The sequence below is a fragment of the Xiphophorus maculatus genome, chromosome 17, assembly GCF_002775205.1.
Source record: "Xiphophorus maculatus strain JP 163 A chromosome 17, X_maculatus-5.0-male, whole genome shotgun sequence".
NCBI lineage: Eukaryota > Metazoa > Chordata > Actinopteri > Cyprinodontiformes > Poeciliidae > Xiphophorus > Xiphophorus maculatus.
Window position 1 is genome coordinate 12,185,000 of NC_036459.1, and position 12,564 is coordinate 12,197,563.

General features: G+C 38.8%; 1 protein-coding gene across 2 annotated transcripts in view; it reads left to right on the forward strand.

Moving 5' to 3' along the window:
- Window positions 1-12,564, forward strand: part of grm8 (glutamate metabotropic receptor 8) — a 258,181-nt gene that overhangs the window by 231,970 nt on the left and 13,647 nt on the right. For both annotated transcript variants that reach the window (XM_023350397.1, XM_005799106.3), the window contains exons 9-11: window positions 825-971; window positions 3,867-4,288; window positions 5,133-5,499. In XM_023350397.1, the coding sequence (XP_023206165.1) occupies window positions 825-971; window positions 3,867-4,288; window positions 5,133-5,499 (936 nt within the window). The remainder of the gene's footprint in view (window positions 1-824; window positions 972-3,866; window positions 4,289-5,132; window positions 5,500-12,564) is intronic.

Genomic DNA, 12,564 nt, shown 5'->3' on the forward strand with positions numbered 1-12,564 from the left:
ATTTTAAAAAGCTCTTGGTATTAGTTATACTAGAAGGTAGATAATTGGTTTCTGTCAGAAAATACAGTTGTTTCATTGTATATAAATGCAGGCCTCTGAATAATAAGCAGGAAAAATAAATCACATTTTGGTAAACACCTTTTTTCTCTCTTGAATTGCTGTAAGCTCTTGTCTACTTATACATTGGCGTCACCAACAAATCAAGGGTACTTTTTAATCCCCAGTAGAACAAAAGACCAAACCACTTAGTTTTTTGTTGAATGTTTACTTTTGTGCTAATCAACGGCCGTCTTATTCAGCACTCATGGCAATCAATGCGCCTTTGGGAGTCAGTGTACTAATAGACTTTTTCCTCCAAATCTTGCATGCATAACAAGAAATCAGAGAACAAGCACATGGAACCATAGACAGACGGAAAGCTCAGGGATTCATTGTAATGCCAGTGTGACACAAGCACAAACAAATACATTGCACACATGGATGAGCATACGCATACACACACACAATCACAAGGGGAGATCCAGATGGCTTACTTGTGCCAGTTCTGATTATGGTCTGATTGCTGGCTTCCAGAGAAGCTGGTGTTGGTTTGTGCCTGGAAGCTCTCTCGAAAGCGATCAGAGGGTCTGCTCATACTAATTCCTCTCCCAGATCGCCTCCAGATACAGTTGCCACGGGTACACACAAGGTTAAAGCACTGTTAACCCAATGTAAAGTGAGCAATGTCAAATTCTGTTCTTTATTTCTCCTGAGAAGATTGGAAAGCGGTTAAATTGTTAATTTGTTTGCAGAACTAATTTATTCTGCATATGTGCCCCTCTCAGATGGACGCAATGCACTGGAAGACAGGTGACCAATCCATGCCAGCTTCCGTGTGCAGTTTGCCGTGTCGTACAGGCCAAAGAAAGAAGGTGGTAAAAGGAGTGCCATGCTGCTGGCACTGCGAAAGCTGTGAAGGATACCACTATCAGGTAGGTTTCCAAAGAAAACCACCGGCTTTCCAAGATGTAGTAGTATAAATTTGATGCTGCACCATTCAACTTGCAGCATACAAAAAGACCAATAACCTTTTCTCCCCACTTTCTATCTGACATTAGGCTTAGATGATAATGCCACTCAAAAACACAGATTTTGTTGTTTTTGGTGTAATGGCACCTTTCTCACTAAAGCTCATTGTCAAGTCTCACTCTAACCAGTGTTTGTTTTGGTTCAAGCCAAGTTGGGTGTGTTTTCATAGGCAATGTGTTCCTCACTATGTCGGCGGGAATGTGGGCACAGGAGCTGTTGTCATCGCGCTGTCATTTTGTGTGTGTACCATTGGGCGAGCAGTTTCTCCAAAATCTCTCAGTACATTTGTTTGTTGAGGATTATCCTCAACATCTTCACAAAGTCTTTTGCTTTCTATGATATGCAAATTGCTCACCAAGACACATTCACCCTTGGGTGGGACCCTTCTCTGTCCTAAGCTGATGACGCTTGTGTTTATATTTGAGTATAATTGTCTGAACAGATGATTTTGGCAACCTCGGGTATCTGCGATTTGAAGCACACCCCTAGTTGTATCTCATATGATTTCTTTACATGTTCTCATGTCATACAGCAGGGGTGTCAAACTCCAGTCCTCAAGGGCCAGTGTCCTCCAACTTTTAGATGTGCCTCTGCTGCACCACACCTGAATAGAATAATTAGGTCATTAGCAAGGCTGGGAGAACTGATCTACACAAGGAGGAGGTAATTAAGCCATTTCATTCCAGTGTTTTGTACCTGTGGCACATCTAAAAGCTGTAGGACAGCGACCCTCGAGGACTGGAGTTTGACACCTGTGTCATACAGGAAAGTTGTTTGTTTATCTTTGGTCATCATATTGATTTGACTTCCCCAAATTGTTTGTAGCCATTGTTCTCTTAGTATTTTCTAAAGAAATAAAAACAGTTGAAAAAAATCTTTCATCACTGTGAGATTTTGAAATATAAAGATTTTGGTAATCCTGACCTATAAAGTTTAGCTTTTACTGTCAATTAAAAGAAAAAAAATATTTTTTCCCTAACTGTATTATGAGGCAAAAAGAGAGTCTTGCCTGTTTTTGACTATGTTTCTGAAATAAAAATAAATGTGCTTACCATATTTCAGATCATTTTTGACTTTAAAACTGATAGGTTTTCAAAGCTGAAATGCTCTGGATGTTCTTTCACAGCCTGTTCATAGCTTTTTTTCAATTGGATGAACTCAGTAGGAACCTACCTTGTCTGGTTACCAATTTAAAAGTATAATCTGGAAGTCTTAACTGAGCCTTTTTTTTTTCTTCTTTTTTTTTTGAAGAGCCCGTGTTTTTCCTCTACCCCGAAGCAGTTATGATCTCTGCTTTTTGTTTAAATATACTTAAGGTGTTTGAGGAAAAAATATATACTTTAGTGGCTCATTATAAATGTATATATGCAGAAAGAACCCCACGGATGCTCTTAACACAATATGATGAGATGAGGAAAAGGGTCTGATCACACATTATGAAGATACATCTCCGGTGATAATTATCTTAGAGACAATTTGGGATGCCATCATCCTTCCTATTATGTTTCAGAATTCCAGGAGCAGGCAAACATATGTGCAAAGTGATCCCCGCTTAGGAAGCAATAAAGGCAGCAAAAATATTAGTCAGAGCAGCAGCTTGCTAATATGAGACTGAACACTCAATCCATATTTTACACATTCATTCACGGGCTATAAAATCAATGATGTGTTGATGTGAAGAAGTGTTATAATAGAGCAAATGCTCTATGATGTGTGAATTGTTCCCTTCACAAGTGCATGGCTACACAGCTACACAATCAGCATTCTTCTCTATGTGGCAGATACCTAAATTGTTGGGATGATTTAAAACAAAACCAATTAATTTTTGTGGAAGTCTGTGGAAGGTACAGACTTTAGTTTAGCTGTGTTTGAATAAAATCAGAGCAGTTATGGCAAAGAGCAATTTTCCAAAGTGTTTTTACCACAGCTGGCCACCAGTAAGAATTCCACAGATTTTGTGTTCGAACCATTTCTACAGATTAGTCTCGATTGACAAAAAATGTTTGCTCAACCTTCAAGTGCAGACTTTGAATATTTGCTTCAAAAACTCTGAGGTTTTTTCTTTTTGAGGTGGACATGTTGGTGTTTTATTGTCCTGCTTCACCTTCATGTTGTTCATGCCTGAGAGAAGAATTTATAGTTTCAATAATTATGGCAAGTCAATCAGGTCTCAAAGCAGTTAAGCTTTCAAGACTATTGAACTGTCATCTCCATGTTGGCTTTATATTTTTTCTTAAATTGTGTTAATTTTATATAGAATATTACAATAGTTCCATTTTTGTTTTGTTAGTCCACAAAAGAGTCTTGGGGATCATCAAGATATTTCTAGCAATTGTGAAACATTTCATGGTAAATGTATTCCTTTTGGTTAGCAGTGATTTTCATCTTTAAACTGTTTTTTCGCTGTATATTTCTTATTGTAGAATCACAAATCCTGACTATAAATGAGTCCTGCTGTTATTTAACTTGTTCTAGGTCCTTTAGTGACCTGGATGAATAATTGATTTGCTTGGAACTTAAGTGCGTTGTATGGACTTTTCTACAGAGCAGTGGTTATTGGACAGGACCATACAAAAGAAGTAGACATAACAGCATTATAATTGTTGCTTAAAAGAATAACAAAGGTTTGTTTCATAGTTAAAATAACATGTTAAAGTATATTTGCTTGTACAGCTTTCACTCAACTATTTATATGTTTATAGATGTCAAGGCAAACAGAACCATACATTAGAAATAGAATTAGGACAGAAATAACAGAACAAAATGGTTTTAACACATCATTTCTACTCATTCCTTAGGCCTCAGAGTTCACATGCGAGCTGTGTCCCTACGAGATGCGACCAGATACAAACCGAACAGGGTGTATTCCGATTCCTATCATCAAACTCGAGTGGCACTCCCCCTGGGCCGTCGTACCCGTCTTCATCTCCATGTTGGGGATTATTGCCACCTCCTTCGTCATTGTCACTTTTGTGCGGTACAACGACACGCCCATCGTCCGTGCGTCCGGCCGGGAGATGAGTTACGTGCTCCTGACTGGAATCTTCCTGTGCTACGCCATCACCTTCCTAATGATCGCAACGCCGGATGTGGGTGTATGCTCACTGCGGAGGATTTTTCTCGGCTTGGGCATGTGTTTCAGCTACGCCGCATTGCTCACAAAGACCAACAGGATACACCGCATCTTTGAACAAGGGAAAAAGTCTGTTACAGCACCCAGGTAAAAACAAATACATTGATATTTTCTATCCATTATTTTGGATGTTTACATGTTCCACATGTAGATCTTGTAACTTTGAATTAAGCTTTTTTTATGCAGAAAGTGGCATGTAGTCTCATATACACTTAACCTTTACACTCTCTCATTATCAGGGTTCTTGTAATCATTTCTCATTTTATATTTCTCACAATATTTGAATGAGTAATGAGCTCAGCCTCATCAATTTGTAGATAGTCTGAAGGGGGCTTCATCTAAGTGAGTAAAATGTTAATGCAGGATTTGGTAATGCTCCAATTCTCATATTGCTAAGCAGATGAGCAGTTTCTCATTTTGTGCCACCCATCTTAGGGGTCTTAAAAATTTTATGATACATTGTGGGGCAGTCATGGAAGACATTCTGTTTATTTGCATCCGAGACTGAAACAACATCAAATGAGAGGGCATTCCACTAGAAGAGTGGACATTCTCTGTTTCTGGGCATGTTTACTCAAAAAAGGGTCCGATCGATCCTTGAACCTCTGATTCAGAAGGATCAATGTGGCTTTCTTCTTGGCTGTAGACCAGTGGACTAGATCTTTGTCTAGGAAGAGTTTCTAAGGGAGTAATATTTACGTATTTCAGCGTCTGCTCCTGTGCACCAAAGGAAGGGTTAGGGGTGGTTTGGGAATCTGATCAAGGTCCTCCTTGGCACACTTTGTTGAAGGTTTTCTGTACACATTCCACCCGGAGAAAAGCCTGGCTGGGACAGACTCAAAATTTACTGGATGTACTATATAGTTCTTCAAGCTTGGCACAAGAAAGGATGGCTTGGAAGACTTATACCAGCTTGTTTCTTTCTCTGCAGGTTCATCTCCCCTGCCTCGCAGCTTGTCATCACCTTCTCTCTGATCTCGGTTCAGCTTCTTGGGGTGTTCCTCTGGTTCGCTGTGGACCCTCCCCACATTGTAGTGGACTACGGAGAGCAACGGACCCAGGACCCCATGTCGGCCCGTGGAGTCCTCAAATGCGATATCTCTGACCTGTCTCTCATCTGCTCCTTGGGTTACTCCATTCTGCTCATGGTGACATGCACAGTTTACGCCATAAAGACACGAGGCGTGCCTGAAACCTTCAACGAGGCCAAGCCCATCGGATTTACCATGTATACCACGTGTATTATCTGGCTGGCATTCATCCCCATATTCTTTGGCACATCACAATCTGCAGAAAGGGTGAGTATGCTCTACTATGAGATGTCAGACTAGGGGATGTAGAGTTGGTAGTACTGCTGCCTTGCAGCAAGAAAGTCCTAGTTTTGAGTCCCAGTCTGGAATCTTTCTGCATTGAGTTGTCTGAAGGTGCTTTGACTTCTTCTCTTGAGTCCAAAAACATGATGGCTAGGTTAACTGGTCTCTCTAAATTATCCATAGAATTTAGAGAGAATTTCTGACCGCACGGTTGGTTGTGCGCAACAGTCCATCTCTGTTACCTTGAGATGGACTGACAACCTCTCAAGGTTGTACTCCGTCTTTTTCTTAACGACTGCAGGAAATAGTCACCACAATGACTCTGTGTGAATAGAATGGATCAACTCTAAAGATTTCTCTGTAGAACATAGTATTGTTGCAAATTGATCACTGTTATTACTTTGCCATATTGCTGGTCAGAAGACTTGTTTACTGAATTTAAATACCAATTTTACTGCAATTCTTTAGCTGCTTGGAATCCCTTTTTACATTAACATGTAGCAGGTGTAGTAGCACAATCCTTAAATCCCAGTTCTCAAACTTTAGAGATGAAAACCCCCAGCTCTTGATTTTTAACGGGCAGATGCATCAATTAGCTTCTGCAATATTACTGGCTTAGAACCAACATCTCTTACAGCCACTTGTTTGTATAAGAGGATTTTCTGACTCCTGATTAACTGGAGCTAAGCCCATACTTCAGTTTTCTGTAGGGCTGTAGAATTAATTAATTCTGTATTTTTTTGCAAATATGATGGCTGTGAAATGTAAATTGGCAAGGTCAATGACTGAGTAAGTTTGCATCTTCTGACTGACTTGTACAGTCAAAGGCACTTTGGTTGCCTTTAGTTTTTAAATATGATTTTACAAATGAATGAATGAATAAACATACATGTAAGGTTTACAAATTTTACCTAGTCTCTCTCGGAGTGTTTTGATTTATGTACAGATTCTGAAAGTGTGGATTCCAAGCTTTCCAACAGTACAAATAATATGAAACACAATAGTTTAAAAAATGAAGAGTGTTGGCACTATGCAAAGAAGATCAACAGCAAGAAAAACAGCCCTCAAAGTTTTAAAAGAATTTTCCCCAAAGCTGATGAGCTACTTGAGGGTTGTTAAGGTTGTTCACTGGGAAGGTGTGCAGAACAAAACGTAGCTTTGGTCTGGCATATCTGGTTAGAAATGTATATTTATAGAAGTTTTCAGCTTTTGTTCCATTTTCCATAAGTAATAATCTTGAGATTTTGTCTTGTGAGCCTTTGTCTGTCATGTCTGTGAGCCCTGAACTTTAGTGCTTAAATTAATTAACCACGTGTTCCTTTCAAACTTTCACCTTATTGGTCGAAACCAACAACAAGAGTGTGTGACTAGCCAATAAGCCCAGTATGTTGATTAGCTGTGAAACATTCCCCCACACCTAGAAACGGCTCAGATTTACTCTGTAAATTCAAACACAAACACAAAGTTTACCATTTTAAAACTTCTGAAACTCCTATTTGAAACATGGGATGGTTTCGCCATTCGCCATGAATTAAACTAGTATATTTTGAAAAGAAAACCTGAAAATATTTCTACAGAAATTCTTGATTTTTATCTTTTTTTTCTCCATTTCTGCCCTGGTGACTTGTTTCTATTTTTCTCTAAGCTTTCATGGAATCTGAATTTCTGTGTGCAGAGAAAGACTGATCTGAAAATTTATAGTTGCAATTTGAGAATTTCTACAACAGTCGTATAAACAATTTCCAGTTTATGCCTACAGATTTAAATCACTGAATTGTTTAGTAGGCTGCAGAGAGAAACTTGCTTAATCAAGTGATGTTTGTTTCTATATATACGCTGTTGTTCACAACCACGGGTTTAGAATTATCTGTGACCTCTCAACACTCTGTTTGCACCTTACTGTATTTTACTGAATTGGCTTACTTGGTTTTCGGTAATAACAAAAAGCATGAGATTCTGTAATAGGATTCCAGCTACAATTCAAAAGTCAAACTATATCATACACACATAGTAAAGAAAATTCATATACATAAATGTCAGGTTTAAACACCTATTGAGACAGATTTAACAAACACAAGAAAGACAAGAGAGTTAGATTCTTTTGTACTCGCGAGGAGAACAGCCAGAGATGTTTTCAGTCACACATCTCTTCCGTTCTGAATTGCTGTTAGGATCCCTGTTACAGAGGGCATCTCAAAGGGGCGGGGAAAACACTTCAATCACATAATTGCAACGCAAATGCTAGTCACTAACAAAACACGTGGTATCTACACACTAGATTATTCTGTTCCAGACACAGGATAACACAGAGCAAGTTGTACATCTTCACAGCGATGGTTTTATAGCTATCTAACAGGTGAAGGATGCAGAGGTTTCTGCTGAACGATAACCCTGTTGAAAACAGTTTCTACAGAGAGACCTTCTGAGAAAGGAATCAAAGTAATTCAACAACACAGAAACTTTCTAAGATGAAACAAATAAAGGCATATAAGACAAGAAACACATGAAACAACAAATATTTGATAATAATATATACAATTTACCTAACAGTATACCAACAGTCACATACATACACAGTACTTGGGCATCTCTTTACACACCTGAATACCTAAAATGAAAAGAAGACACAAACATTACATATTTGTTTCTCTGACTTACTTAACCAACTTAATTCCATAGTTTAAGAGGCAGCCACAGAAACTGACACACGCAGTAAATGTCGATACAGCTAAGTTGATTTATAACAGCTCACACATAGCAAGCTGTTATTTGTTTCTGAATCTGGAGCTGCAGTGTGTTATTGATTCTATTCCTTGATGGTGTGACTGTTCTGGCTTTAACAATGAAACACTTCATATGCTCATTGAGATTCATGGAAGAACATTGATTGCAGCTGTCATTTGTTTTGCTTCACAAAACTGAGCATATATGCATTTGTGAAGTAAATGGGTATTTATTTTAGACATAAAGAAACTGGGGTATAACTAGTTATAAATAGGTTTGCTGCATTGTGGGTGTTTCACAGACCTTGTGTGATATCAACAATTTCATAAAGCTATTTTTGAAACATGGGTTAAGCCTGCTCCTCAGGACCCGTTGACCCGTTTTAGGTATTTCCTTGCTGACACATACCTCGCTTATATAAATAGGTGATTGACAGGCAAAAGTGTTTATACCACTTAAACCTTTTCATTTTTGTGACAACCACAAACTTTATTGTAGTTTGTTGTAAATGTGTGTGAAAAACAACAATGAAGTTCTTCATTATCACTGAAGTGGACAAAGATGACGTACTGTGTGGCATGCATTTTCATTTGCAAGTTGTAAAGTTTACTTATTTCACAGAACAGCTATATTGTACTGAATTTAAATACCAATTTGACTCAATTTATTAGGTGACTTCTGAGAACCATTCATTACACATTGTATTGTTTTGATGTATCAAGGTTAAGCGGGTTGAATACAAATGCAAGCCATATTTCTTCCACTTTACATTCTTGCATTACTTTGTGCTGGTCTATCACATAAAATTACAATAAAATAGAAATTTGTGGTTGACTCATTCTATAACCTTCAAGCCATTCCTTTATTTTCAATTCTTTCTTTCCTCAAAAATTTGATGTTGACCCTTATCTCTCCTTGTTTTGCAGTGTCAGTCAGGCGATTTTTATTCCAGTTTTTTTTTTTTTTCTTTTTACAACTGAGCCTGTTTTCCTTTCAATCAACAAACCACTCTTAGTCATGTGGAAAACAGCTCACATCAAAGTGATCCAGTCTAATCACACATTGGGGAAATCAAACTTTCACAGTATTTTTCCCCTTTTGCTTGGTTTAGCTTTTTACCAAATAATCCGGTGTGTTTCGGGGAAGCTATTATTGCAGGAAGTTTGAAGTGAATCTCTGAGTTTTTCTTTCTCCTCTAGTGCGCCACAGTGCTTGTTCTCATGTTCCCACATCCTCACAATAAGTTCTGACGAGTATAACCAGACAATAAGGTCACTTGCTTGCTTTGCCGACATGGAAGCTTCACTAGGCTAATGGTTTCAAATGAGTCTTTTCATTGCTGCTCACAGCTTCTTTAACCTTCAAACCACTGATTGTGAATGACGGAGTGAGCTTCTGTCTTTCCATATCATTTCTTGGTTTTTGCCATTTATGGTTGCCACATCATTGCTACAGATGGTGTGTGTGTGCGCTTTGGTGACCTTATAAGGCCTCGTCTGAATCTGTGTGTGTGTGTGTTTGGGTGCACATTATTCACTGTGTCTCACTGGAGTGGCTGAATGGCGTCCAAGCCATGTTTGCTCCGTTAATTAGCATGTCCACCAGCAACTTCATGTGCATCTGCGGTAAAGTGTGTTTGCGTTGTGTGTTGGATTTAATTGGAATTTCCAGTGCCACACATTTGCACATCTCTGTGTGTTGTTTCTAATTGGAATATCCTCTGGAGTGTGTGGCAGCTGGCTGGCTAACAGAGAGAGCAGAAGAGAGGGAGGAGAAAGGAGTGAAAGGAGTAAACAGGTAATGATGTGACTTGCTGATGGGGCTTTAATGAGGAGAGCTCTACCAAGTGTATAAGTTTGTTTTCAGATAAAGGGGAGGAGAAATATGGCTAACCTGAAGTTGGGACATTAAAAGAACAGATAGGTTCACATATTGATCAACTTTATGATCTGAAATACTTAATAGTGTAGTTTTGGTACTTGGTCAGAGGTTCATCTGTGACAAGGATGCCGTTTAGGGTTAGTTATGCCCTCTGAATGCTTTCTTATACAGTCCTATAAAAAATAATTGGCTCCCTTGCGGTTTTCAGACCATCAAACAAGTTTTAATGCCAGGCGAAGATGACCTGTGTCAATGCAAAATGCAGTGTGATGATGTTTTAATTTATAAGGGAATGAAGCCTTCTAAATCAACCTGGCTCCATGTGAAAAAGTAATTGCTCCCTAAACCTCATTACTGGTTTTGCCACTCTTGGCAACAATAGCTGTCATCAAGGTCTGGCTATACCTGACAATTTTTCATATTTGTTTTATATTTTTTATATTCTTTTATACTGCTGCAGAGTGATTTTTGCCTGCTGCTATCTGCAGAATCGTTTGAATTCAGCCACACTTAACAGCCTGCTTAGAGTCACTACATATTAATTGGACTACATCTAAGACTTTGACTAGGCCACTGTAAAATATTCTTTTTTGTTATTTTACTTAAAGATGGACTTGTTTGCATTGAATAATTGTGTTCCTGCGTCACTTTCTGAAATTTCTGTCTTTTCTGTGCCCTTCATGTATATTTTCCTTTCGGCCATTCAAAGGTTGCTGCTGTGTGTTACCTTTTACTGTGATAAAAGAAAGTAGTTTCAAATAACAGTAGTGATTTTGTATCCGTGTAATATCTTTGAAAGACCTCAAACATTCATATTGTCTCAATTGTAGCAAGGCATTCAATGTAAAAGCCAAAGCATAACGATGTTGGTGTCTGAAAAATCTTTTTTTATTTGGAAAGTAGGTTTTTTTTTTTAGTTCTTACCATCCTTAGTTTAAGCATTCTCAGATATTGAGTCTCGTGAAGCTTCCAGGGATGGTGTAACATCCCTGGTTATGTGCAAACCCTCTCACTACTTTGTGTTTTGGATGGTTTTGGCTGCAATTTGTGAGGGGAAAGCATTCTTGGTCACCTTCTAGTGTGGCCTGTATAGTGATCCTGGTCACAGCACTCCTGAATACACACTTGGCTCTGAATCCCAGCAGGTAAAAAGAATAGAGAGAGAGAAGGCGGCAAAAAAGGCGGAAGGAAAAGGAGCTGAAGTAGAAAGTTTCAAACACAAAGAATTACATGAAGTGTCATGAAAGGCTAGCTGTGAAAGAATAAGAAAGTGGGAGATGAAACTAGAAAGAAACGGCAAGATGGATCCTTTACCATCACTGAGTGCTGAAGTATTGTTTTGAAAAAGGTCACGCTACCACGCAGAGGATTTTGGCTTCATATCGCTACTTCTGCACCCTGCAGACATGTGAAAGGTTGTGTGGTGTAAATGTTCAAGTGTGTGTTTCCTCTCCCTGCTTGCTAGAAACTCAAACCACAGGATGCATTCTCTCTCCAACCACCTCTCTGTATGGGCCTCATCATTACTTTGCAGGATGCAGTGGGTAGAAGCCCAATTTATTTCTCCCTTGTCTGTTTGCTCTGTCTTCCTCTTCATGTGAATTTCTCCTTTTGTCACCATGTGAGCTTCGTCTCCTGGTCTGCCCCAGGTGCCTTAAATAAGGGGGACTTGTTATCTCATGTCTCCCACAGAGCAGGAGGCAACCATTTTTCTTCACCTTTGCAAAACCACTCACTGTGAATGTTCTTTCTTAAATCTGGTGTCTTTGTGCCTAAATCACCTCATCGTATTTCAAGGTGATTCGTTAAGACGCTTTGCCTCAATAGGTTTATCTTGATCTCTTTAAATTCAGGTACACAACAATCACTCAGCTCTACCTGAAATAGAAAGAAAATCACCCCAATTGCTCCTTGATCAAAACGTTAAGCAAATTTTATAAAGCCAATCTTCTGTGTTTGTGTAACTTCTGCTTACAAATTATACTCAATTCGTAATTAAAGAAGTCCAATTATTTTTTTTATAGCCTTACCTGCATGAGCATCAATTAATTAGCCATATTAGGAGAAGTGGAGTCGCATGTGAACGAACAGCTCCAGTAAAATAAAATAAAAAATGCTTTACAGATCCATCATTTTAAAGTTCTTTATTGTCTTTTATTAGAGACTAGCATTCATTAGCATAAGTAACTGTAAACATCAGTGTATACCCTAGGAAATGTAGACCCGTACTTAACTCAGTGAGGCTACAAACGAGGGGCTAAGACCGAAACTTTAGTATAATAGGTGTAGGGGAAGGTGGACTGTGATGCAGTGTTTGTTCAAAATGACTATCAGTGGAATGAGGTCATCACCTGATTGGTACATGATTGGTATTAAATTTGCTCAGAATGAGGGGAGAGCGTAGGGCGTAGGGGAAAGCGCGACCCACGTTTGGAGGCCTTGAGT